The sequence below is a fragment of the Triturus cristatus genome, chromosome 4_1 (assembly GCF_964204655.1).
Source record: "Triturus cristatus chromosome 4_1, aTriCri1.1, whole genome shotgun sequence".
In the NCBI taxonomy this organism is placed as follows: Eukaryota; Metazoa; Chordata; class Amphibia; order Caudata; family Salamandridae; genus Triturus; species Triturus cristatus.
The window spans coordinates 823,157,461-823,183,570 of NC_140585.1; the positions used below are offsets into that span (position 1 = coordinate 823,157,461).

General features: G+C 43.9%; 1 protein-coding gene across 3 annotated transcripts in view; it reads left to right on the forward strand.

Moving 5' to 3' along the window:
* The window catches only part of USP6NL (USP6 N-terminal like), a 1,094,021-nt gene that overhangs the window by 949,720 nt on the left and 118,191 nt on the right, over window positions 1-26,110 (forward strand). For all 3 annotated transcript variants that reach the window (XR_014981357.1, XM_085653483.1, XM_085653482.1), the window contains exon 13: window positions 4,034-4,186. Coding sequence is in view for 2 of the 3 variants with exons in the window: in XM_085653483.1 (XP_085509609.1) it covers window positions 4,034-4,186 (153 nt within the window). In the remaining variant the exon portion in view is untranslated. The remainder of the gene's footprint in view (window positions 1-4,033; window positions 4,187-26,110) is intronic.

Here is a 26,110-nt window from a genome sequence, read left to right on the forward strand (position 1 = left end):
CCTAACATTCTCATTTTGTTTGTCCCTACTAGTCTTTTTTTTGTTTCCCTGCAGCCTAATTTGCCCTTTTGCTTTTCTTTCAAGGCACCTATCTCTTTCTTCTCTTTTTATGCTCGTTGCCACTTTTGCAATTACTTAAAATTTCCCTAAATCTTCCCTTTACTTGAGTCTCTACTTTCTCGTTCTTTTTTAAATGTAAATTGCCCACAGAAATGACACTTGCACTCCCCTTCGTTCACATGAGTCCCCACACTTGTGGGATATTTTGGACTGCAGCATTTTTATTCGCACAGCAAGAACAACGAAATGCAATGCTGGCTTCCCTGACCATGCCAGCTCAGAACTGACGCTCTCTGCGCCACCATGTTCTCATACCTCAGGTCCCAGAGCTGATTCACGAAGCTTAATTATTAGGAATTACTTGAAGTGTTTCAAAATTCATGGGGGCCTATGCACATTTGGCTCACTTCTGCCGCATTCTGATCCAAACATCTAAGTAACGCACCCAGGAGGCCCGGACTGCAAATCACCAATTAGGGCAACAAAGGTGAAATAGGTCTGGTGTGGCTTGTGTTACAGTTCATGGAGCAGGTGACCCAGATGTTCTGACTGCGTTATTTATTTTCGGATATGGTCTAAACTGAGTTGCATATGGTTGTTTCTTGTATTTCTTTGGACGCATCGGTACCCAGACTAATCCACCAGCTGGTTTCGCTTCCACTCGTATGACACACAGGCTGCCAACTGGTTTACCCCACTTCACGTCACGTGCTGCCTCAGCTTTGAACCCGCGCGCGCTTTCCTTAAGAGTTTTCCCGTTGCCAAGGCGATGCGGCATGCAAACAGAGCGTGAGCAACTTCCAGTCGCCGGGTATTTTAAAATATTTCACACAAATGTTTTAACAGATGCTCAAATGTTATTATATAGTAAAACGGCCTTTCTAATCGAGCGGTCGTAAAGTGAAATTGGTATTATGAGTCGACCTCAGCGGTTTCTTCCACACAGGAAAGAGATGAGACTCAAAAGGCCGTGACAATAAAGACATTAGGACGATGTGTGATATGACTTGTCACGTTTGGCACAAAACCTTGTCAGGCGAAGCATCATAGTGCAGACACAATGCGAGCAAAAGTTTTGAATTAATGTTTTAATGTACAAGATGTGACCAATATGAAACTCAGAAAACTGGCCTGCACAAAATTGCAATTCACTATTTTTTTCGTCGGTCTGGCTGCTGTCGCAACGAGCAGGTGGGAGTGGGGAATATCTCAGATTTAATTACTTATTGTGTGTATTTCAATCTCCTCCACTTGTGTTAGTCTCCCTGTGTTGTGCAACCCAACATTTACATTCATATTAAGAGTGAATTCGATGCTTGTGAAATGCACCAGAGTGACAACACTGGGGCCTGAAGACCTTTCCATGAGTGTGCACTCCGAACCCAGTGCCCACTCATCACTTTTCACCAATGCCAGCTCTTCCCACTGCCCACCAGTGCCTATGCCTGTTTCTTGCACCAGCCATTAGTTCCAAATCCCCACACTGTCCACAAATTCCTACTCCACACTTTCCACCTGTGCCCACTTCCTGTTCTCAGTGCCACTGGAATTATGTGATTGTACGGCCGCAGCGATTTTTTCATAATTATAAATTTTCCACATTTGCCACATAATCCATCATCTGCCACATAATCTGAAGATTTTTACAAAAATGAAAAATTTGTTTCTAGCTCGAACTGTTCTAAAGGTACTAAAAATACTTGCAACACAGGTTGATGCACAGTGGAAAGCCCTTTTGAAAGCTGGACTGGTCACCTTTCTGTTGTTTATTGCTGTATTTGGGTGTTAAATTGGTACTAATGAGGTACAACCAATGCCCATACAGTGTTACCAAGTTTAACAAGCACTGGCATAGCCAATAGGTCTCGCCTTTAGGACCATATAAGTTTTTAGTTATCCAGCACAATATCCTTGGTGCAACAACATCAACTGTTGCATGGCTAAACACTTATAAGGTCCCAAAGGCGAGACCTGTTGGCTATGCCAATGCTTGTTTTTCATGTCCTAAGAGTGTTTGACCTATTGGTACTTGTGCATATCTTCTCAATCACTGATCAGTGCAGGTCATTGTCTGTATGACCATTTGTTTGGAAATGACCAGTCACACTTATTGAATTTTGGAAGCACTTGGCGTTGTTCGATATCGGCTATTCTTATTTTCACCTTCCTCGTGGTCATCCCTATGTATTTTAATTTGCCTCATAGTTTTAATTTAAAATCAGCACTCACTGTCTTTTTCTGCTTCGCAAATAAAAGTAAGGTATCACTAGATGTATCAACTTAGCAAGTGCATTTTGCCATAACAAAGCCAACAGACCTCTTTCAGACTGAAACTGAGCACATTCCCCAAGAAGAGTAGCGGCAGCGGCGGCTACCATTAAAAAGCTGCGGTACATTCCTGGACACCAAGTCAGCGAGGGAGTCTGCTGTGGGACAAGCCGTTCTTTGCAGCAAACTTTTTAGTTAATGTAAGCCTACTTCTTGCTCTCCTTCATTTATTTAACATTTGTTAATACTGTTCACTCATCTTAATCATGTGAGTGTATGAAAGACCTTTCAGGGTATGGCAAGCAGAGTCCTTTATTGACTCAAAAAAGAGGCAGACTCATCAGGAGATGTAATGTTTGTTGCTCCAAGAGAAGAATCAAAATCCCATTGATGAGAAGAAACAAGTTGCATATAACAAGAGGTCTCCAGCGCGAACATATTTCATAGATCCACACACTTTGCTTCTCATCTGCTTTGGGGCTCCCCTTTTCCTTATTCCAGTTCATACTTGTGCTTAGAAATCTGTGTTATGATGGCCACTGGGGAAGTGGAATAGAAAGTAATTGAACAGGTAAGGCATTTGTAATTTTAATTCAGGTAGTTGTGCTAGCTGAACTTAGACTGTTTATTTTCTTTTTTCTATGGCTGTTTTCTGTCTAGTACTACTGTTGACCATAACCGGACAGCTGGGAATGATTTAGGCATGTGAATGTATGACAGACACCAAACCGTGTGGACTGTAGTTACAGGTAAGTAACTTGTTTTATCCCAGGGTAAACAGGGCATTTAAAAATCTGAAATGCTACATGCCCCAAATGGTCGTAAGCCAACATCCTTATCTAATAAATTTTGGTGAAATTTCTAATAAGGAAGTACAATTCTTGCAGTCACACCTTAATCATTTTTTAACCAATATGTCAAATTATTGATGCAAATTGAAGAAATATATCTGTATGTTAAAGTTGCTATTTTGAAATGCTGTCCATGAAATATCTCTCTCAAATGTTGATCCTGTTGTTGGCGAAAGGAACAATAGCGCAAGTACATGAGATCGCAGGATTTAAAGTGAACATGCAAGTTGTGTGTCATTTGTCAGGGAACTGGGGGTCTTGTGGCAAATGTGGATAGAATGAGGGAGGGGCAAATATTGAGCCACCCCCAATGAAATCCAGTGCCTAGGGTTAGAAATGTGAGCCTGCATTTGATCAAAATGACTTTCATTGGAAAATCTGCAACAATTGTTTTACTGGAAAGCACAGCAAATTGTAAGCACCTAGTATGTGTAGTAGGTGTAGTAGGTGTATAATTTGCAACTGGCAGCCATGAATACATATACAGGACTGAGTGGCACTGGCACATTGTCGTTTTTCATATGAACCTCACACACAAACATGGAGCCATATACATTTTGCAAATAATGAAAAGTCCTTAGTACATAATATTTCAATCTGCCAACTACCCTGTTTTTAATTAAGACATTGGCTGTCTAATGTATACAAATATCCCTTTTTTAGATTAAGGATATTTTCACTTCTTATGTTCTGCACAGTTTCTACATTTTGAAATTACTGCTTTTACAATACCATGTATTAACTCTGCTACCATATCTGTCTCAATACATTCCTACAGTAAATTACAGCCCAAGTAGACTTTATCAAATTGTATTTACAAAGTTTCCTGGTACATTGTCTTTATCTATGATCAGAATATCTAATGAAGTTGCCCATGGAGGAACTGATAGAATTTCTACAGGAGAGCCTAGCCAAGGATTTCTACTTTGAAGATGACTTTGTCATAGATCAGCTACAGAACTCATTGTCTGAACTCAAACGTGCCAAGATGGACCTACCCCCACAAGGTAAGAGACACAGCTGACATGTTTATCCTTAGTGTCTGTCCAGCCATCTGGTGTATTTTTTATGTTGTTTTAAGTGTAGACGAACACATTTTGTTTCATGTGGTTGTACTTTTCAGAAGTATTCAATTCTAGATGTTGTATTTTGTATTTTTTGGCTCACTTGTGTTTAGCAGCACATAGAGTCCAGCTAACGAAAGACTTGCCTGCAAGTATTGACCGAACTGATGATTCTTTGAGTAGGTCGTGCGCAATATAACAAGTCACAATAAAAGTAATGATTTTATGCTACTGATTCTGATTAAGGCACAACTTCCTCAATTGCCCTAAAGTTTTTCTTATGTTAGAAGAAGGACTTCTTAAATTCTTCCTCCATGTACGCAATTAAGTGTCTGTGTGTTAGTATAAGCTGGTTCATCCACCTCAGCTACTTCATGGAAAATTCTATGCCGATCCATCAAGGAAACTTTGGTCACAGATACAGAAAAAACTGCTTGCCAGAATCGCACCAAATTTTGCAAAAATAATTTTATTCAAAAGCATGCTTTTTCGGAATTTGATGTAAATTGGTTCAGTTGTTTTTAGTTGTTAGCATTTAAATAGGGCCTTGTGTTAGGCATGAAGAGGTTAATGCTGAGAAAGTTAGCTATATTTGAACGTATGATCCCGCGGGAGCCCCTCAGTATTGAAAAAAAAATATAGGGCCCTTTGATTGGCCAAGTAAGCCTTTTCTACCGTTTTGGTACCGTGGGGAGATGTCATCAGCGATATCATTTTACCATGTCATGAGTTATGTAACATGTGAGGTCATAAGCAGTGCAGTGCTTGGTGGGGCGCAAGTTATTGTGTATTTAGTGTTTTTTGGCCTTTATACATTCGTTTTTATCATTTTAACCCACACACTTATTATATATAAAACTTTCATTGACAATTTATCTACCACCTTCAAATAAGTAGCGGACCTCGTTACACACTCTTCAGCTTGCTAACCAGACAACACTAACTATAATTGGCCACTGCATTGTGTTGTGACAAATAATGTCATTCGAGAATTTATAAGTGTTATGAATGTTATGATTTCACATGCTATAGTGATGTATTATGCAAGGGTATAAACATATCTCTTGAAACAATCCGATGACAACCTCCCAAGCTTCATTTTTTTCTCCCAAGCCCAACCTCTCCTGGCCGCTTCGGTTGCAGCTTCAATAGGAAACAAATTAGTGTCATATTCATTCACTACTACCCCCAGTGGTAATAGTGTCTTTCTTAGCACCACTAGCAATTGAAAAGCAGTCACTCATGTAGTATTTAACGTATCTCCCCACCTTACGGAGCAGTAACTCTCCTTGTGGTAAGCCTGTAGTACCACTTTCTTCCCCTTTGATTTCTGATCTGTCTTTGACTGGTGCAAACGTATCTCAAGACCAGACCCCTGTATTGCCACTTCCTCCCACAGAAGACCTGTATTGTCCCTGCCCCCAGTAATTGTGATGACTAGAATGCTTAAAAAAACATCCAAGTCGGGAGTCTTGCAAATATAGTTGCTTCCCCCTCTTCCTCGCAAATCTCCGGCGATATTCCAAGCACCTTTGTAAACAGTTGCCAAGTCAGCTACTTCCTTTTTGTTCCTGTGCCTCCTTTTTTTCTGGCCCAACCTCAAAGCATTCTCTTCCCCAATTCACTCACAGACTGGGTATATCCCCAGAATAGTTTCCCATAAACGCAATGCCAGCTAGTTTTCCTGCGATTGTCACCCGTGAAACCCCTTCTCTGTTGTATGGCAAAATCAACTGCACCACATCTTCCGTCTTATTCTATCCCGCTGGCCTCCTCTGAGCCCAGTTGTCCAAAAACTTTTCCCAGGCTTGTGCATATGGCCTCCTGGTGGACACAACCGATGACCCTACCGCCAGTTGAAACCTCCTCTGTCTCTTACTGTCCAAAGATCTTTTGGTATTGGTGCCCTGTCCCTGTCTGCCTCCGTGGCCAGTCCATGGAATCTCTGCCACTGCAAACGAGACGCAGCATCCACAATGTCATTGTCCACCACGGGAACATGCTTCGCTCTAAACAAAATGTCATGCTTTAAACATGCCAAAACAAAAATCCTTAACAGCTTCAGCACCTGTGTCTCCCTGGCTGACTGCGTAGTCAAAATCTGGAACACCGCCATGTTATCAATCCTGAACAGCGCCTTCTTGTGGACCAACTCGGAACTTCACACCGTGACTGCTACTACCAGTGGGAAAAATCCCAGGAAGGCAATTATTCCGCCTCCGTGTTTCCCAGCCACCAGCCATTCATCCACACACCATCGCCCCTGCCAATTCAAACCGAAGCCCACACCCCATGCTGCATCAGAATAGATCTGTACGTTCTACACAAATTCACTCAGTGTGCACAATGAAATGCCGTTAAAGGAATCCAAAAAGAAAAACCACATGCGTAAATCCTGCCTCACTCCTGCTGACAACTCACGTGATGATGGGCTCGAGACAGACCAGACAACGACATCCCTAGCCGCGGACAAAATGTCTTACCAGATCTCACAACTCTGCATGTGAAATTCAAATGGCCTAGTAGCACCTGTACTTCTTTAACTTTAGGCTTTTCCAACATAGTTGCTTAACAACAATTGCATCTTAAGCTTTTTGACGAGCGGTAAGCATACTTCCATAGTCAGGAAAACCAGCTCTATCCCTAAAAATGAAAGTACTGTGCTTGGACCAACTGTCTTTTCTAGTGCCGATGGGACCCCTTCATCTTCCATAAGCTCTTGAGAACTTACCAGCAGGCACTAGCAGTCTACAGAGCAGAGGCGACCCACAAAGAAAAAGTTGTCCAGATAGTGGGTGACACCCACATGCCCAGTGTGCCAAGAGAAAAACCACTGCAGGAAAGAACTAAAACGCTCAGAGCACAGGAAATAGAGTAACCCATTGGTAAGGGTTTTTCTACAAACCACTGCCCATTGAACTGGATCCAGAGCAATTGAGTCGTCCCGGTGCACTGGCAACAACCAGAATGCCGATTTAATGTCACTTTTTGACAATGCCGCTCCTACCCCCACTTGTTCCACCAGTGACAATGCCACATCCACTGAAGAATAAGACCCTGATGCCAAATCCTCAGCTGTGAAGTCATTGGCTAATCGACCCTTGGTCCAGGACAAGTGTTGAATCAATCGAAACTGCCCCTGCCCTTTTTTGGGCAATACACCTATTGGGTACATGCTTAGGTCGGCCATTGGTCAAATGGACCTGCCATCCTACCTTCTTGAATTTCCTTATGCAATTTGTCCCGCACTACTTGAATGTTCCCTCACAGATTTCAGATTGTCTGCCCACCATCTCACTCTTAGGCCCTCATACCCCATTCTGAACCCCCACTGAAACCCCTCCCCTAGCACTGCTGCATCCTCGTTCTAAACATAACATTGCAGCCATGAATCCAACTTGTCCAGTTTAACTGGCATATGAGCCCTTCCCATCAGGTCCCTGTGCTATCATCCCCCTATAACCTGTTGCTGATGCTGTCTGGTATGTATCTGAACCTCCTTGATTTCGCTCCCATTGTCCTGCATGCCCACCTTGGTGCACCCTCCTGTTCCAAAACAGTGTATGAGGACATGCCTCCCATAGCATTTGGAGCACTCGTGTCGGAATTTACAATATTCCCTTGTGCAGAACCCTTTATTGAAATCCCAGCATGCACCCACTTTTACTCCCTGCCCTTTGGCTGCTGGTCCCACCCCTCCCCAGGTGGGACACCCTTGAAAGGGCCTATATACAATGGGTAAACCACTGGCTGTGAATATTTTATTTCCAGATTTGGAAAGCCCCATTATATGCTGTCACATATAGCAATCCATCTCCCCCATTTTGCTTCTGAGTTCAACACCAAATGCGTTCTGAACTTGTCATCATATTGCACCCAGACGTACTCCCTATAGATGTGAGCTACACCTTACATATAACGTCTATATTTGACTAGAGCCACGCTTCCCTCCAGAAATTTCTCACAGTAAACAGTTACATATATTAAAAATGCTGCTGTCCAATTTTCGGAAGTCGCCACCTTAGGTCATTTACATAATTCATATTCCTCTTCTTTTGGCTCTTCTTTGGCCCTTAGTTCCCTATACAACATTTCAACATATTCTCCTTTACATATTTTTCACTTTGTGAGCAGCATTAGGTTCGACCCCAAGGGTTTCGTCACCCACACGTACAGCATTTTCTTTATTACCAACTGTTTGTTTTCTTTACCCTCCAGATCACCTGCCTTCGCCCTTTTTTCTCTTCTCCTTTCTCCAATCCAGCACCTTTGTCTGGCATGCCCTGTTGACAGTAGCGTAGCTAGCACTCTTTTTGGGGGCGGCGAAGGTGAGCAAGTTTTCTGTTGACTACACCCCCCGCTACCCTCAGGAACTCTGTCGACAGCCGAACACACCTTTTACCTGCACCGGGCGGCAAACTCATGGATCGCCCCGGGCAGCAATAAGTCTAGCTACACCACTGCCTGTTGATCCCCATTAGAAATCCCTGTCCATGTGTTGGACCAACTTTTCCATTGCTTGCCCTCTGACATCCCTATATTCTCCTCGTCCCCTTTTTCTTTTCTCTTGTCGCCCATGCCTACCCCAGTATCCTTCACATACTGTCCTTTCCTTAACCTTGTACCTTCACTATTCAGATCTTGCATTGCATCCACCACTATTGACCCCATAACCGGGCCCATCACCTTGGCCCCTTTACCCTCGCCTAGTGTTAAGGTCGGTGCCTGCGCCGAAGGCTACCTCCTTGCCAGTGGCACACGTCTGCTTGTTAACCTGATTTTGTTGGAACTCTGCTGGTACCTTGACTGCACCCTGCAAAACACTAGGTGGGAACGTTTTTTTTTTTTTTACAAACTAAGCACTGGTCCTGACCCTTGTAGCCACCATTGGTACATCACTGGCAACAGCCTCACCTTCTTCCAAACTTTCTTCATCATAATCCAGCTCTGTGTCATATGCCACCTCATCTGTCACCGCCCACCCGGCGTTTGGGGGAACCTTCAACTGATTGGATATACTGCGCCTCACCGCAGGGTAATGTTTTACCTGGTAACGAGGGGCCTTCATGAACCTTCTTAAAGCTCCATTGATGCAGGCCATCATGACCCGTATGTCCGCTCTCCTGAAGTTACTCTGTGCCTGTTTACATGAAGCACTGATGAGGCCTTGCCGGACTTATTTTGCCAGCCATCGCCCTGTCCCACGACACCGTTTGGTTGGCCGCTCTGTGCCATGCTTTTCCTTCTCCTCAGGGTAGTTGAGCCACACCATACTCTCCAGAGTCCGCTGCTTTATTGTGTCTTGCCACCTGCAAAAAAGAAGATCGGTCCGGCGTGCTGACCTCCTATGTCCTTATATCCTGTCCCCATCCCCCTGATGCCCCTCTACCCCGTACACTGCGATCGTCAACCTCCACTGCTTGAAATCCCCTACCGCCATCCTTGCTTCCTTGAGGTAAGAGGTTTACCGGCCTTTCCTCTCTGAATTGGCATATGACCCTACTACGCCTGCTTGTTTCCCTCCCTGTGCGTGCTCCTCCTCTATGCGGGAGTACACACTCCTGGGTCAACGCCTACCCACCTCTAGCATCCCCTCCTGCACAAAACCTGGCTGCTCCTAATTGTCATCTTCCTCAACTCCCCCTTTCTTCATTCTCACTCCATACCAAAAGCACGGTCAGCAAGGCAGAAGCCGGGCCATGCTTAACCACATGGACCAAGGCCAGGCCATATGGTCCCTCTAGACCCCCTTTTTTCCCAGGTCCTCTCTGATCTCCGACGGCTTCTCCCCCACGTGACTCCCCCAGTCCACTGTGAGCTCAAACCCTGTAGTGCTCTGTCTAGCCAACCCTCCTTCTGTCAGGATACTCCTGACCTACCACTAACCCACCCACTGCTTCTTGTACCTCAGTGTTGGGCAAAGCCTCCTGAACCTGCCCCTCCCAACATGTGTGGGCCTTCCTGCTCCAATTGCTGACTCAGTCAACAGGAGCAGCTGCAGCATGTCTCCCCCTACCATTGGAGCACTATCCGGCCCTTTCTTGACCCCTCTCTGCTGCCCCAGCCCTACATATGCTATTTTCTGCAGTGCACTGGCTGGGCCTAAATGTTTTCCATTTTTCTATGGCCTTGCAATGGGGCCTGCCTTTCCTCATACTGTAGGCCTGAGGGCTAGTCCCGGGCCCCGAGCCTTCTTGCTGCCTCGTGGCGCCTCCCTCTGCCCAGCCTCTGTTACTTCGTGACTATGTGCTCCCTTGTAGGCCACTTGCCCAGTCAGATTAGCCTCCTGCACTATATGCGTGGCTCCCTGCCATCCACCCTTCTCGCATTAGAAGCCCCTCCCACCATCTTCGCCATGCTTGGTGCACTCACGAACGGCCCGACACTCCACCTTCTTGTCGCAGCTTCTGCCGGCACTCTCCGCGACTAAGCACGCCATCACTGCAGCAGCTACCCTACCTGATATTCATATCACAGGCGGGGTCGGAGGCAACACCATCAACCAAAAGGTCCGGTGGTGCCCCGCTTCGCATAGTAAGTGGAGTGCCTGCTGAACCTTATCTTTGTCCATTCTGCTGCTGCCAAGAAAACAATACCCCAGATAACAAACTAGCTGCCACCAGGTCACCTAACCATAGGTTAGGTGACCTGGTAGGTGGCAGCCCAAGATGGTCAGCTGTAAATCCCTTGGGCTGCATCCTTTTGCAGAATGTAGCCCAAATGGAATGGTGCGGGTAGGTCTGCCAAACCCCCCCACCCCCGGTCGGCTGCCACCCAAGCCACCCAAGCCCCCTATTGTTGGTATAAAAATTAAGATGATTATATTTTGTTTCTAATGGCCAATTATCATGTCCTCCATATAGTAGTTTGTGTAGCTCACTTATCCATTTTGTTGCACAGGGGTGTATAAGAAAGATTTTTTTTTTGTTTGGCTTGCTGGAACAGTTTTATTTTGTGATGCAGAGATCATGCAAAGAAAACTTATGTAGATTAAGGTATCTATTTGTTATGTATTTGATTATAGGTTTCTATGAGCAGGTGACTATCAATGGTTTTTCAGTTGTTCATGTAGAAAATCGGAAACTTTACATATTCAGGCTAGTTTATTTTTGGGGCTTCCTTGCTACTTTTGGTAGTATTGTGCTCTAAGAGAGCACTAAGTTGAAAAACCTTATAACTTGATAAAAAACGTACTCTTAATTACCTGCACTAACCCACAGAATCATCTGCACCCCCTAATAGGTGATACTGCCAAATTTCATAAAAATCAAGCTGACGATTTTCACGCAATGCAAAGTATAAAAGTCTATGGAAAATGCATTGGATTTCATCCTGTTTTGGGACACCCTATTTTCTGTGCACTCCCCTTGACCAGACACCGCAAAACTGTGGGTCCTCTGTAAAGGTTCCGTACATTCATCAAATGTGTGCAAGTTATTAATAGACAAAAATAGAAAGAAATAAAAAACATATCTAGTCACCCTAACTATAACTACAGAGTGGCTGGTACTGGCACTGCTGCTCACGACCACTGGTGACATCAAATATCACTTCTTCATTCCCATCAAAGGTGACATCACTGAAACTACATGTTTTCCAAGTCTATTGATTGACAGGGGAAATGCAGCTTAACACCTTCGCTGCGGTGCGAATTCCGCTGCAGCGCTGGGAGGGTTTGGGGGGGGTTGACGGCGCCGCTGTGCTCATGACGGAACCACGCCGTCATGAGTCACGGGTGAGCTGTGCTCATGACGGCGTGGTTCCGTCATGACTCCACCCACTGCGCTAATCGCCCGCACAGGCGGGCAATTAGCGCCGCGTGGGAGGAGCGGCCGCCAACGGCCGCAGCATGACGGAACCACTCCGTCATGAGCACAGCGCACCCGTGGCTCATGACGGAGTGGTTCCGTCATGAGCGGGGAAGGGGTTAAGTCTGGCCATGTTTCATATATGTTTTCACTGTCCTTAGACTTTGTAGGTTAAGGTCAGTGCCAACAAGCTCTAGGTCAGTACATGGTCTTCACCCACACCCTGCTGTCCGTCACCGGGCTCTCCGGAGCTACAGAGTTTACAACCAGTTTTGTGTAACCTTACACTTGGCACTTACCGGCTTAAGAATGAATATCAAATAACTGTTTCATACAGATGCTTGTCCTCTGTATCCATAGGGGAATTGTAGTCCTGTGTTTGTACCCCCTGACGCCTCACCACGGCTTAACACAGTCCCAGCCCAAACACCTGAAAACAAATCTCAAATCATTCATCTTTACGGCATATTACGGTTTTTCTAAGAGAGATACCCTCATCTCAAATACACAACTTCAGTTGTAAAACTAATTGTGAATGGATAAGCGCATTCCTTTTTGCTTGCATAAAACATTTCTGCTACAAGTTTAGAATGAAATTTCATTAATGTGGTAATTCGGACAAAAGTTTTTACTGCCAGGCAATGGTCTGGATAGACAGTACTAAATCCTTAAAATCTGGACAAAATGTTATTTATAAATAGGCCCATTAGATTTACCACAGTCCAGATTGTGTACTTGTGTACTTGTGTAATACAAATAAGCCGTTGAATTCAAAACTCTGTGTTCTGGGGTATAGCTTCACGTACTTCTGTCTGTCTATAAAACCAGAGCTCGTTTACACTTTGTATCCTTTTACCAAGATTTTTGCTTGAATGGCTTCTGTGAACGGATAGCTGTCAATGGTCTTAATTGACGAATACTTTTATAGAAATGTTTGCTTTTGAAAAAACGAAATCCAAATCCAACTCTGTTTATTTTTTTTTTTACCTTTGCTCTTGGTTGTGCTGGGTTACAATACATGCAGTTATTTCAATTTATGTTTTATGTTTCAGCAGGAAAGCATGCCTTGGAAATTCTTCTCTTATTTTTCCTCCTCTTTGTCCTTTCCTAAGCTGATAGCTATTTTTCTTTCTCCTAACGGTGTCTCGGTGATAATCTCGATCAGTCTCGACTCAGATTTCAGCTGGCATCCCAGCTGTCGCTATGTCATGCCAGGGCAGTGTCCCTACAATAATGATCTTTCTAGGAACTGAACTGAGAAACTCTGGCCCTGCTTGCTAGGACCCCATTGCAACGTCAACCTACTGATGCATTGAACTATGTAGTTTCGCATATGCCTGAAAACAAAGACATTTAAAGATGCACAAAATCTGTAAAATGAAAACGTAACTTTGTCAAGCATTGAAAATAATGCCTTTGGGAACATTTTACATCCCAATACTTCTAGCATTTTTTATATCCATATTTGGGAAATTGTTTTGTTAAACATTGTATACAGTTCATACTTATTTAATGCAATGTATGATGAAGAGCTCCGTGCACCTTACCACTATAAAAAGCACATACTAATCAAATGTTGGTGCTACACGTTCGTCTTCAAACCTGTGTTCAAAACAGAATTTGTACATTTTCTCTTTTGTACCTAATCTTGTTTAAAGGCACTGGTATTAATATATGTGGAAAGGAAAAAAGCTGTCACATAGATTGTTTTTATCCTAATAAGTTTACATAATCAGCTCTTACTATAAATGGTGTATAAACATTTACTTCCATTTTAAGTTGCAATTAATATTTTCTAGACATGATCTAAATTTCGGAACAATTCCTGTTCCTTGTTTTATCGTGGGTTCCAATTGTATCACAGTAGTGTGTTTTCTTTAAGAACAAGGTTTTTTTCACTGTGATTTCTTTTAGTGGTACCAGTCCTAAAAAGCAGACAAAAATCATCCATTTGGCCCATATTTCCAGTTTCAGGCCAGTTTTATTTACAGTCCAAGATTATAAAGCAAGTGGCTGCAACGCATTTCAATACATGTAACATTCTAGACCCTTTCCAGACCAGTTTTTAATATAGCATTATGACTGCTGCCTTGTGCTATTCCAGTCGTTAGCAGCTCTCCCTAGTGATAGGCCTGAGAGACATTTGAGGGCTGTACCGTGGAACAAGGACTTTAACAACTGGTATATCCCGAGGCATGAGTACCTTCCACTTACTGAGAGTAGAATGTTCTACTTTAAACAGGAAGAAACAGAAAGGCAAGCATTGGAATGTTGATCACAAGTTCTATATAATACCCTGCTGCTATGTGAAATACTGCGTTCGAGCTGCAGAATTCACATTCTGCAGAGATCACCATCTGGTGTTGAGCTCGGATGCTTGCACCTTGTTGTCTTGGAAGAATTTTTTTGTAGTCACAAGATAGGTGACTCCTCCCTTGGACGATTGTGCACATGGGCATCGACTCCTTCCTCTGATTGTTTTTTCCACCATCGGGTTCGGATGTAACTTCAGCGCTCCGGTTCGGTACTGTGTTTTTCAAACCTTTTCGACGCACAAATCATCAAAGAAACTCGACTGTATTGTTTCGTTCGCATGCTCTTTGACACGCTCCTCAAATACCTGATTCCAGTCGTCGATGCGGGCTGCTGGGTCTATCGACGCCTTTTCGGACCTACGGCTAATGGAAAGGACTCCATTTAAAAAATACCCCCAGTGTGGAGCCGAAAAAGATTGACATCGAAGCCGAAGGATCCAAAAACCCCTTCGAAGGATCTAGAGCACAAATCGAATCATTGCTCGGACCCGAAAAAATCGGCGCCGAAAGCGACTACCGAAGAGGAAGAACTTTTTCGACCGGATCCCATCGATCCGAAGCAAAAAACATTCCCAAGTGGACCCCAAAACAGGACATGTGATTAATGTTCCACACAAGAAGAGGAAATTGGACACCCCACACATTCCTGAGGTGCCTCCAAAGAAAAGAGACGGTGCTACATCACCTCTACCAACCTCTAAACCTGTTCTTCCTCCTAAACCTTTCTCTCCACCACACTCTCCCATAATTCCACCATACTCACCACCACAGGATGATGATGATTTAGGGGGTGGGGGAGGAAACAATGACCCTTTCACTGACCCTGATGATGTAACAGATGTACCACAGGACGATTGGGATGATTATGATGATCCAGTAGACCCTCCAGACCCCGATGTATACCCATCAAAGCCATTTCCCCCAGATGACAATATTGGTTTTAGCCAGCTTATAGACAGGGCTGCCCAGTACCATGGTGTTCAAATGTATTCGGACCCCGCAGAGGAGGACGTCCTAATAGACACCTTTGCACAGTCACAAAAAACTGTACAAACTTTACCAATGCTAAAAGGCGTCATTAAACATGCCCCGGCCATATTCAAGGACCCTGTAAGGGCTAGAATTCTCAACCTCAGAATTGACAAAAAATATAAACCCGGTCCCAGTGATCCTGCCTACATCAATGGTCAACTACCTTTGGATTCTCTCGTGGTCACCAACGCTAGAAAACGTGCCAACTCTCAAACCTCTGGTGATGCTCCACCTCCGGACAAGGAGTCTAAATTATTAGATGCTTTGGGCAAACAAGTTGCTGCCCAAGCAGCTAATCACCGGAGGATAGCCAATGTGCAGGCATTACTTGCCAGGTATGATAGGGCTCATTACGACCAACTAGAAACCCTATTACAACATTTGCCTCATCAATATAAGACCCAGGCCAATGATTTAATTCAAGAGGGCAAATTAATAACTAATGCATCAATCAAGTGTGCCCTTGATGCAGCAGACACCGCATCCAGGTCCATTAACACTAGTGTGTTACTATGGAGACATGCCTGGTTGCGCATCTCTGGCTTCAAACAGGTGGTACAAACAACTATCCTCAATCACCCGTTCAATCATGAACAACTGTTTGGCCCAGCTGTGGATACAGCATTGGCATAGCCAATAGGTCTCGCCATTGGGACCTTATAAGTGTTTAGCCATGCAACAGTTGCATAACTAAACACTTATAAGGTCCCAAAAGTGAGACCTATTGGCTATGCCAATGCTTGTTTTAACTGCTTCAATCTGTTGAAGCCTCACGGAGAACATCAAAGCGGCCGCGAAAGTGAAAGTAATAGCGGTCAAGCGCGACGCCCGCGCACATCCATCTCCATCCACACGAGGTTCCATTCGGCGCTCCTTCTATAGAGGCGCATCCAAAAGTTTCAGTGCAGACACTGCTTTTTCCTCATACAAAAACCCCACACAAACCTCCCCTATCAGAGGATATTTTAGAGGTGGAAACCGAGGGAATAACAACAAAGGAAGAGGCCGAGGTAACAACACTCGCGCTTCTCCCTCTAATAAACAGTGACTTCCCTCAACTCCCTCCAGACCATTCCACTCCGGTCGGAGGAAGACTCTCACAGTTCCTACCTGTCTGGCAATCCATCACCACAGACAAGTGGGATAGAAAAATGATCCAGTATGGTTACTGCCTGGAACTTGCAGCAACTCCACCCAATATACCACCCAAGCAGCGCCCAATGTCCACGGAACATCTGACTCTCATCAAACAGGAAGTTCTTTCACTGCTTCACAAGCACGCAATAGAACCAGTCCCCATACAACATCAAGGAACAGGAGTTTACTCACTATAGTTCCTAATCCCCAAAAAGGACGGTACCCTAAGGCCAATATTGGACCTCAGAACCCCTCAATCTCTACATACAGTCAAATCATTTTCACAGGATCACTCTTCAACAAGTCCTTCCACTGCTTCAACAAGGCGACTTCCTTGCCACATTAGATCTCAAGGACGCCTACTTTCATATTCCCACACACCCTTTTCACAGAAAATACATAAGGTTCACTCTGGACGGCCAACACTATCAGTTCAAGGTCCTTCCATTTGGGGTGACTACAGCACCCAGGGTGTTCACAAAGTGCCTTGCAGTAGTAGCAGCACATTTGCGAAGACAACAAATCCATGTATTTCCATACCTCGACGACTGGCTCATAAAAGCAGAGTCATACCACCAGTGTGTTCACCACACTCGTCATCCCATTCAGCTGCTACATAACTTGGGGTTCACAGTAAACTACACCAAGTCACATCTTCAACCATCCTACATACATCAGTATCTAGGAGCCACAATAGACCCTTATAAAGCTCTAGCATACCCCAATCCAGCAAGGATAACCAGTATGCAAACCCTCCTCTCCAAGTTTCAGCCCCAACACGCTCTCCCAGCACAAGTGTTTATGCAACTCATAGGAATGATGATCTTGTGCATTTTCATTGTACCTCACGCAAGACTTCAGATGCACCCTTTACAGGAATGCTTAGGACGTCAGTGGAACCAGGCTCAAGGTCAACTTACAGATCTGGTGCTGGTGGACAGCTGCACACATCGCTCTCTGCAGTGGTAGAACAAACAAAATCTTTCCAGAGGGCGGCCGTTCCTAGAGCCGGTTCCACAGATAGTGCTAATAGCAGGCGAACCACTCTCCGGCTGGGGAGCGCATATCCTAAACCACACGAGTCGGGGCATGTGGCCCACTCAACAAAAACTGTTCCACATCAATTGCCTAGAATTACTGGAAATGTTATCTAGCATTAAAGTCGTTCCAAACACATCTCCTTAACAAAGCTGTCCTAGTTCCCACAGACAATATGACAGCAATGTATTACATATAGAGACAAGGAGGAACACACACTCTGCAGCTGTCTCATCTAGCGCAAGTATATGGAGATGGGCCATTCCACAAAACATATATCTTCTGTCAGAACATCTTCCAGGGGTGAACAATCAGATGGCGGATCTGTTAAGTCGTCATACTCAACAGATACACGAATGAGAACTTCATCCGCAAGTTCTTCAACCCTTCTTCCAGATGTGGGGCCAAGCAGACATAGATCTGTTTGCCACACATGCAAACGCAAAATGCCCAACCTTCGCCGCCAGGTTCCCACACCCCTTGTCAAAGGGCAATGCGATATGGATGAACTGGTCAGGCAGATTTGCGTACGCTTTTCCGCCACTCCTGCTCATTCCACTAGTAGTACGCAAGCTCAAACAACAGCCTCTCAAAATTATCCTAGTTGCTCCAACATGGGCACGGTAACCATGGTTCACAACACTACTCCAACTCTCAGTAGTTCCACACCAAAAATTACGTCTCTCCCCAAAGCTGCTAACGCAGAACCATGGAGAGATAAGGCACCCAGATCCAGCACAACTGAATCTATCGATCTGGCTCCTGAAATCCTAGAGTTCGGTTACCTCAACCTCCCACCGGACTGTATGCATATTATTAAAGAAGCCAGATGCCCCACTACTAGAGCTTGCTATGCAGCTAAATGGAAGAGATTCGTCATTTACTGCAATAATAAAATTGACCCATTGGATGCTTCAATCCAAAGCATTATCTGCTATTTGCTACACCTACAAAGATGCAATCTGGCATACTCATCCATAAAATTACATCTGGCTGCCCTTGCCGCCTTCCTACAGAACAGACCACATTTGTCATTGTTGAGAGTGCCTGCTATCAAAGCCTTTGTGAAAGGCATTAAAAGGTTACTTCCACCCAGACTGCCACTCTCTCCTGTGTGGACCTTAAACATTGTTCTTACTAGACTCATGGGTCCCCCATTTGAGCCTTTAAAAAAATGAGAATTACAATTTCTTACATGGAAAGTAGCTTTCCTTGTCGCAATCACCTCTCTCAGGAGAGTAAGTGAGATCCAGGCTTTAACCATACAAGAACCATTCTTACAAATACATCGTAACAAGGTGGTTCTCAGGACAAACCCAAAATTCCTTCCCAAGGTAATCTTTGCTTTCCACCTTAATCAGTAGAGTTGCCAGTATTTTTCCAAAATCCTGATTCTGTAGCGGAAAGGGCTCTTCACACGCTCGATGTCAAAAGAGCTTTACTTTACTACATAGACAGGACTAAAAACTTTAGGAAGACAAAGCAACTGTTTGTAGCTTTCTCTCCACCTCATAAAGGCAATCCAATTTCCAAAGCCGGAATTGCCAGGTGGATAGTAAAATTTATTCAAATATGCTGTCAGAAAGCAAAACGTACGTTAACAATTCCCCCTAGAGCGCATTCAACACGCAAACTAGGGGCTTCCATGGCATTCTTAGGGAACATTCCCCTAGAAGACATTTGTAAGGCAGCAATATAGTCTACAACACACACCTTCACCAAACACTATTGTGTAGATGTGCAGGCAAAGCAGCAAGCTTCTGTACGCCAAGCTGTTCTCAGGACACTTTTTCAAACCACTGCAACCGATACAGGCGACCACCGCTACGGGAGACACTGCTGTACAGTCTATGCACAGTGTGTGAATTCTGCAGCTCATATGCCTCGAACGGAAAATGCTACTTGCCAGTATGCATCTGTTCTCGGCATGTAGAGCTGCAGAGATTCACACGCCCACCCGCCTCCCCGAAACCTGTATCTGTTCCAGTGTTATCTTACTTAGATACATTCTCATGGACATCTTTCTGTTTATTACAAACTCCATCATTTCCCTTCATGGCGTAAAACAATCTGAAGATGGAGTCGATGCCCATGCGCACTATCGTCCAAGGGAGGAGTCACCTATCTTGTGACTACAAAAGACTTCTTTCAAGACAACAACAAGGTGCAAGCATGCGAGCCCAACACCAAATGGCGATCTATGCACAGAGTGTAAATCTCTGCAGCTCTACATGCCAAGAACAGATGCAAACTGGTAAGTAGCATTTTCCTTTAGGCAGTTAAAGGCCCTGACCCCGAGTTATAGGCCCGACCCGCAGGCGAGGGCCTATAATGAGGGAGAGGGCCTATAACGGGGGAGAGGGCCTTTAACTGGTATAGCTCGAGGCAGAAGGGCTATAAGGCCTATGAGGAAAATTTCACTCATTAACTGCAGAATGTTCTAAATTAAAAAGTGAGAAACATGAAGGCAAACATTGGAATGTTTTAACGCCAGGCTTATACCAGCCATTACAAGCCCGGAGCCTATACCATTGTCCTCAATGAAGCTCTCAACATTCCAATGTTCCAGTATAGCCTTATAGTCCGACGTAGCAGGCTATAGCAGCCATTAAAGGCTGGCTGTAGCGTTAAAGTCCTGAGCGAAAGGCGAGGGCCTTTAACAAGTTAGCAGGACTTTAATGCCGGTATAGCCCAGCTGCGGAGGACTATAAGGCTATTAGAACATTCCAACAGTAACACAATTTAGAACCCTTGTGTTTGAAATGAAAGCAAAAGAAAGAGAGACTATCCAAAGTGAGCCTTTAACATCCCTTGGGGTGTCCCTTTATTAGGACTAAATCCCTTATCCACCAGAGGTGGCATGCTTCATCATTGGAATTCTCCTCGTGACGAGGAAACCTAGTCCCGCTACGGGCTACAACCCCCTCTCTGAGAGGGAGGAGCTCTGAGAGTTTTTTGTTCCTAGTTTAGGATATACTAAATCCAACAATGATGAATGGCAAACTAGGTTGGGTGAGATACGCAGCACAAATGAGTATAATAATGGTGAGAAGGTGAGAAAAAAACTGGATCCCAGGTACGTAATATACCTTTATTAAAATGTCCTGGGATTAGGATTAAAAATAGGGCACTAGCAGGGGTAACATGCGAGTTAGTGACGAAAAGGGGTCTACATGTTTCAGCCTGTTGACTCTCAGCAGAGGTGTTGTGGCTTTCGTCGGGACCAAGGTGTGCTGCTGCTTATACTACAGTAATGTTTCACAGTTGCTATAATCATGTAAAACAGTGAAAAAAAGTGTGGAAAAAAAATACAAAGCCAGTGATATTTTTCTTCTTTGGAGATTCACTGGTGGTACCCGTATGTTGAGGGAAATTGGCCCCACCTTAACCTGGCATGCTGCTCAGGGAGGGGGCACCGCTCTCGCAGTCGGTACTCCGGGCGCCATAGTCTGCAGCTGGAGGGAGCCACTAGAGGGCAGAATGATGTAACAAATAAAACAAAGGCCTCATGGAGCCTGAGGTGATTGAAATTCCTGCGGGCTCCATGAGGCCTTTGTCCACAGCAACGTCTGCTAAGGATGATATTGGAATGTTGGAGCTCCGGGCTTCTACCAGCTATTAGAAGCCCAGAGCACTACATTTGTTTCAATGGAGCTCCCAACATTCCAGTGTTCTAATAACTATTATAGCCCACTGTCATTTTTTGTCTTGAATCCATCTCCGGACTTTCCAGATTTCTAATTAAGCAATATTATCCAATGCGAGGGCACACACAGGGTTATTAATGGGGGTGCAGCCAGGCGCTACAGGGAGTGCCTTTCCCCTTGAATAATATTATGATTGTAAATGAGCCCCTTAAAATGGGGCATGAGATTAATAGAATTGCTTATTAGATTGCGTGTTTTGAAAGGAACAATGTATGTAAAATAATAAAAGAAGCATACCTGCTAGATTTCCCTTGGTGAGAAGACAACCATTTTTGTGCTGCTGAAATGTAATATAATGAATGCCTGTCTTTGAGAGTCAAAGTTGCAAATGGGAAAGGTGGTAATGGATTTTAGTCACAAAGTGCATAACTTTTGGGAATTGTGGTGAGGTCTAAAGTAATTTCACCCTGTCAACAATGCTGATCCTCTCTTGGTATTTAATGAACCATTTGGGAGAAACTTGGGATGTGATGACTTATCTTTTGGGGAAAGGGTTTTTCCTCAAGATTTTCACTTTAAAATGCTGTGTAGCGGAACATTTGCTACAGATGCTCATCCAGGTGAGGGAAATAAGTCTTGTATGCTGTGCAAAACCGGTATTTCCAACAATAGCAGCAGCAGTCGGTTGATTCCCCAGTATTGCACTCTGGCTTCCCCACACCTACAATTGGAACATTCTGTATTCATGACCAAAGTAAGGCATTCCTGGATGCCATGTTGCTGGAATTAGAGCCTTTAAATTTAATCTCTTTCCTATATGGCAGGCGTAATTAAATGCGCATTGAGTGGTTAATGCAGTTCGGAAACAAACTGATTCAAAACTCATTTATGACATAACGTTTTAAATGACTAAAAATAGTTCATGAACGAGATCCCTTTTCCACATCTGTTTCTTCTAACAAGCCATCCTTTCTGATGCTAATTACTTACGTGATTAAAAAACAGTAAAATGTTGGTAGACATAAGTTTTAATCTGCCATTTAATTGAATGAAGTACATTTTGTTAGTTGAAGGGAGTTGTTCCATATTTAAACGAGTAAATGTTTCTTCTTATGGGTAGTGAGACTGTACGAATGTGTTGCAGTTAGAATATTTTCTTTTTCTTTTTACTACAGTCAAAGGGAATTAATTAAAACATTTAAAATGAGTACCATTGTAAATCAGACAGAGCAATAAGGCAACTGTTTTGGACCATAGTAAAAACGTTTCTCGACTTGACATTGTTCAGACTGTCTAAACGTTAAGTTCAAACACATGGAATGTTTTAATAACTCGTTTATTTCAGCAGCTTGTATCCGCAGGGATGTAAGCTTTTTGACTCTGACTATTCAGTGGATTCGTTTAATCTGTTTTGGATGCCTTCTCTCTTTGATTTTCGTACCAATTGATACTATGAAATTGTGAAGCGTCTGATACTCAGTGGGTCACGTTCGCGCTATATAAAACACTGAATAAATGTAAACCATTTTCATGTTCATTCATCCTTTTGCACAGGCTATGGAATGATTCTAGCGCCTTCTTCCCATGCAGCATGCTTTCCCGTGCAGGCACATTCTGTAAGCCCAGAGAGCATTCTAGCGCTTTATTATAAATCTGTGACCTTTAAAACAAGCTGTTAGGAGTAAAGGCTTTAGTGGTGTGTGGGTTGATATTGTAATGAGACCTGTCTTGGGTACTAGCCATAGATACTGAGCGACTAGCAGCCCAACACAATGTAGTATGGGTCTGATGATACAGTTTGTAATACAAACTGGTACCCTTGTCATGTCAGTTGTTGATGATCTCAGATTGGACAGTTTTGGCCTCTTGACTGTCCACCTGCGCTCTGTTTTCCGGTGCATGGCATCAAGGCACTGTTCCCAGGTGAATAGAATCTCTTTTGCCTGAATGATAGCAAATGATCATTTTAGTAATTTTCAAATCATCCAAAAAGCTAAAATTGAGCTGGTATGTTTTTCCTCTGTTTAGTGTGTAATGTATTCGGTAGGTGGGCTGCTGAAATTAAGGTTTCTAGCATTGTTGCCTGCTGTAGATTTATTTTTACAGCATAGTCACAGTAAACAGTTAGCTTGATGCTCCAGGAAAAAATACAGGGAAGAATAATTAAGAGCGGGAAAGATGACCGACGTGGAGGGGTGAGAGGGAAGAAGGAGCGTTATTGATATATTCTAAATATCACATAACATTTTTAAAAAACAAAACAGAAAAAACAAGCATTGGCAAAGTCAAATGGTCTGGCGTTGGCTGCTGACCTTTTTCTTGTCTGAATGCTTATTTTGTTGGTGAATGATTTTCATAAAGACACACATTTAAAAATACGCATTTGCTAAAAGCACAAACTGCACCAATAGTTCCTGACTGAAGGACTACTTATTGTGCAGATGTGCACACTGTGCAAGAGGGAATGCCGCCACTCGCAGTTAGGTAAACTGTTGGCTGAAGTGGGCTGAACTGTGCCCCGTGCTTATGATGAGCAATAAATGACGCCACGGTTCACTAACGGACGAAGAGGGCTTACTGGTAGGCTTAAGTAAATATGCATCGCATATACATTTTTGCTTAAAGCGAAAAATATTAGCTAACACAAGACATAAAAACCTGTAGGTTATTATTTCGAACCCTTTATGACCAGTACGCCAGTCGCAGCTGAATGTTTTACAAAACAATTTATTCTGACTAACGCTTAGACAGAAGATGTATTCTGTTCGTCAGATTTGCGGTTTTGGAACCAGGAGACAAGAGTTCTTAAACGGTTTATTCACGTGGCTGAACTACCTCGGGTATAAACCGCTGTATGAAAACTGTGAAACAAAGAGACAAAAATCCATTTCTCTTTAGTTTGTGAGATTGTTTAATGGAAATACGTTACGTTATTGCTTATTCTACATTTGTTGAAGTTAAGCCGGAAGTATTCAGTCCCGCGGCAAGGTCTCGCGTTAGTTTTAAGACATTACGATTACATTCTACTTTACGTTATGTACTTACCTCCTCTGTGAAATTTATGATTTGATGATACTTGTAGGTTTTGCCTTGCAGCTCAAAGTGACGGCCGCTGGGTGGCAGCAAAGACCACTGAAATAGCATACTTACATTAATTTTAAAGTTGAACAAAAATATTGTCGATAAAATGTATGCGTAAACTACCCTTTATAATACAAAGAAAGTAGGTGCAGCATTGGAAAACGTGCATTTTTCATATATTATTTCTATGATGTTTTATCCTATTGATTTTAGCCAATGTGTATTTTTTCTAACGATCACATACATTTTTGTCGGGATCCCAGGGCACAGAGCATTCTTCAAATTTATTAACAATGCACTTTGCAATCTCTGTCTTCAATAGAAAAGCTGAAACCCCGCGGAACTCTGGCCTCGAGGTTCAGTATTTCATAAATGAAAGCGTGTAATCCGATTCCTCTGTGTTTCCCTTCCCTTAGAGCCGTGCATCACACCATTTCAAATTTGACCTCCAGCTGTGAGAACTCCTATACATGTGTGTTTGCGGGGCGATCTCTGCCGCCTGTGATCCCTCCCTTATAATATCTGTGACACCTTGGGTCGATAGACTGACATCCGATCATCATAAAATTTGTTTTTATCATTCGTAGTCATTGACCCCCCCCCCCCCCCCCACCGCGCCCCTTCCCACAAACCCCGCAATATACGTAAAGTGCTTTATTGTTCCTTGTAGAGTTGGATAGGCTCGAGCTCGGATCCGCGCGGCGCTCCCCGCAGCGCTACAATTGCCTCGCTTAGGAAAGCTTCGGCTCCTGAACGATCTGCAGATCTCATGTCTCCCCAGACTCGGTTCCATTCTATCACAGTTGAACAGTCATGTAGCACAAGCATCGTTTCCTGCAGCGACCGTTACTCTTTCTTTACCCTTTTGTGCAGTGTGTTTTTTTGTGGCCATTTTATGAATAATTCTGGTTGTTGAGTCGATCGACCGTAGCGGGGCTGAATAGATTCGCCGCCATTAATAACTTTGGTCCCTCTAGCAAGAGTGCACTGCCTTCACACCAGTGTTGGACTCCGAAAAGTAAGTAAGTAAGTGTGTGTGTGTGTGTGTGTGTGTGTGTGTGTGTGTGTGTGTGTGTGTGTGTGTGTGTGTGTGTGTGTGTGTGTGTGTGTGTGTGTGTGTGTGTGTGTGTGTGTGTGTGTGTGTGTGTGTGTGTGTGTGTGTGTGTGTGTGTGTGTGTGTGTGTGTGTGTGTGTGTGTGTGTGTGTGTGTGTGTGTGTGTGTGTGTGTGTGTGTGTGTGTGTCTCTGCGTCTCTGCGTGGTGTCAACCCTCTGATTTTGCTCACCTCAAATGTCTGTTTTTCTATCAAAAGTTTTTAGGCATAGGATTAGCACAGTGCCATCCACGCCCAGCTAGAAAGGGTCGAAGTATTTTGCCATTTCTACAGCAAAGCCTTTAAGCATAGGACTTGCTAGTGCCATCCACACTGAGCTGTAAAATGACAAAAGCCTTTCACTACTCCAGGCACAGTATTCTAGTTTTGGACTGCTAAAATACCATGCAAGCCAACCTGAAATGAATAAAAGCAACTCCTGACCAGAGTTCTCTGCTTCTTTTTTGCGTAATTTATGTGGCTCTCTAAGCCTGAAAGGGTATTGTTTTAAGCAGGAGCGTCTCCTCCATGACAGTGGAGGAGCGTCAGCCCCCTTAAAAAAAATGCCCCGGAGCAGCTAAAAAATAAAATGATAATAAAGTTTATTTATTACCATTTTATTTTGAAGCAGCCTGTCCTGCCGAGTGCCAACAGGGAGCTGTGCACTTATGTTTAAAATGTGCATGTCTCTTTGGCTGGCTGGCTGTCTTGGGACGG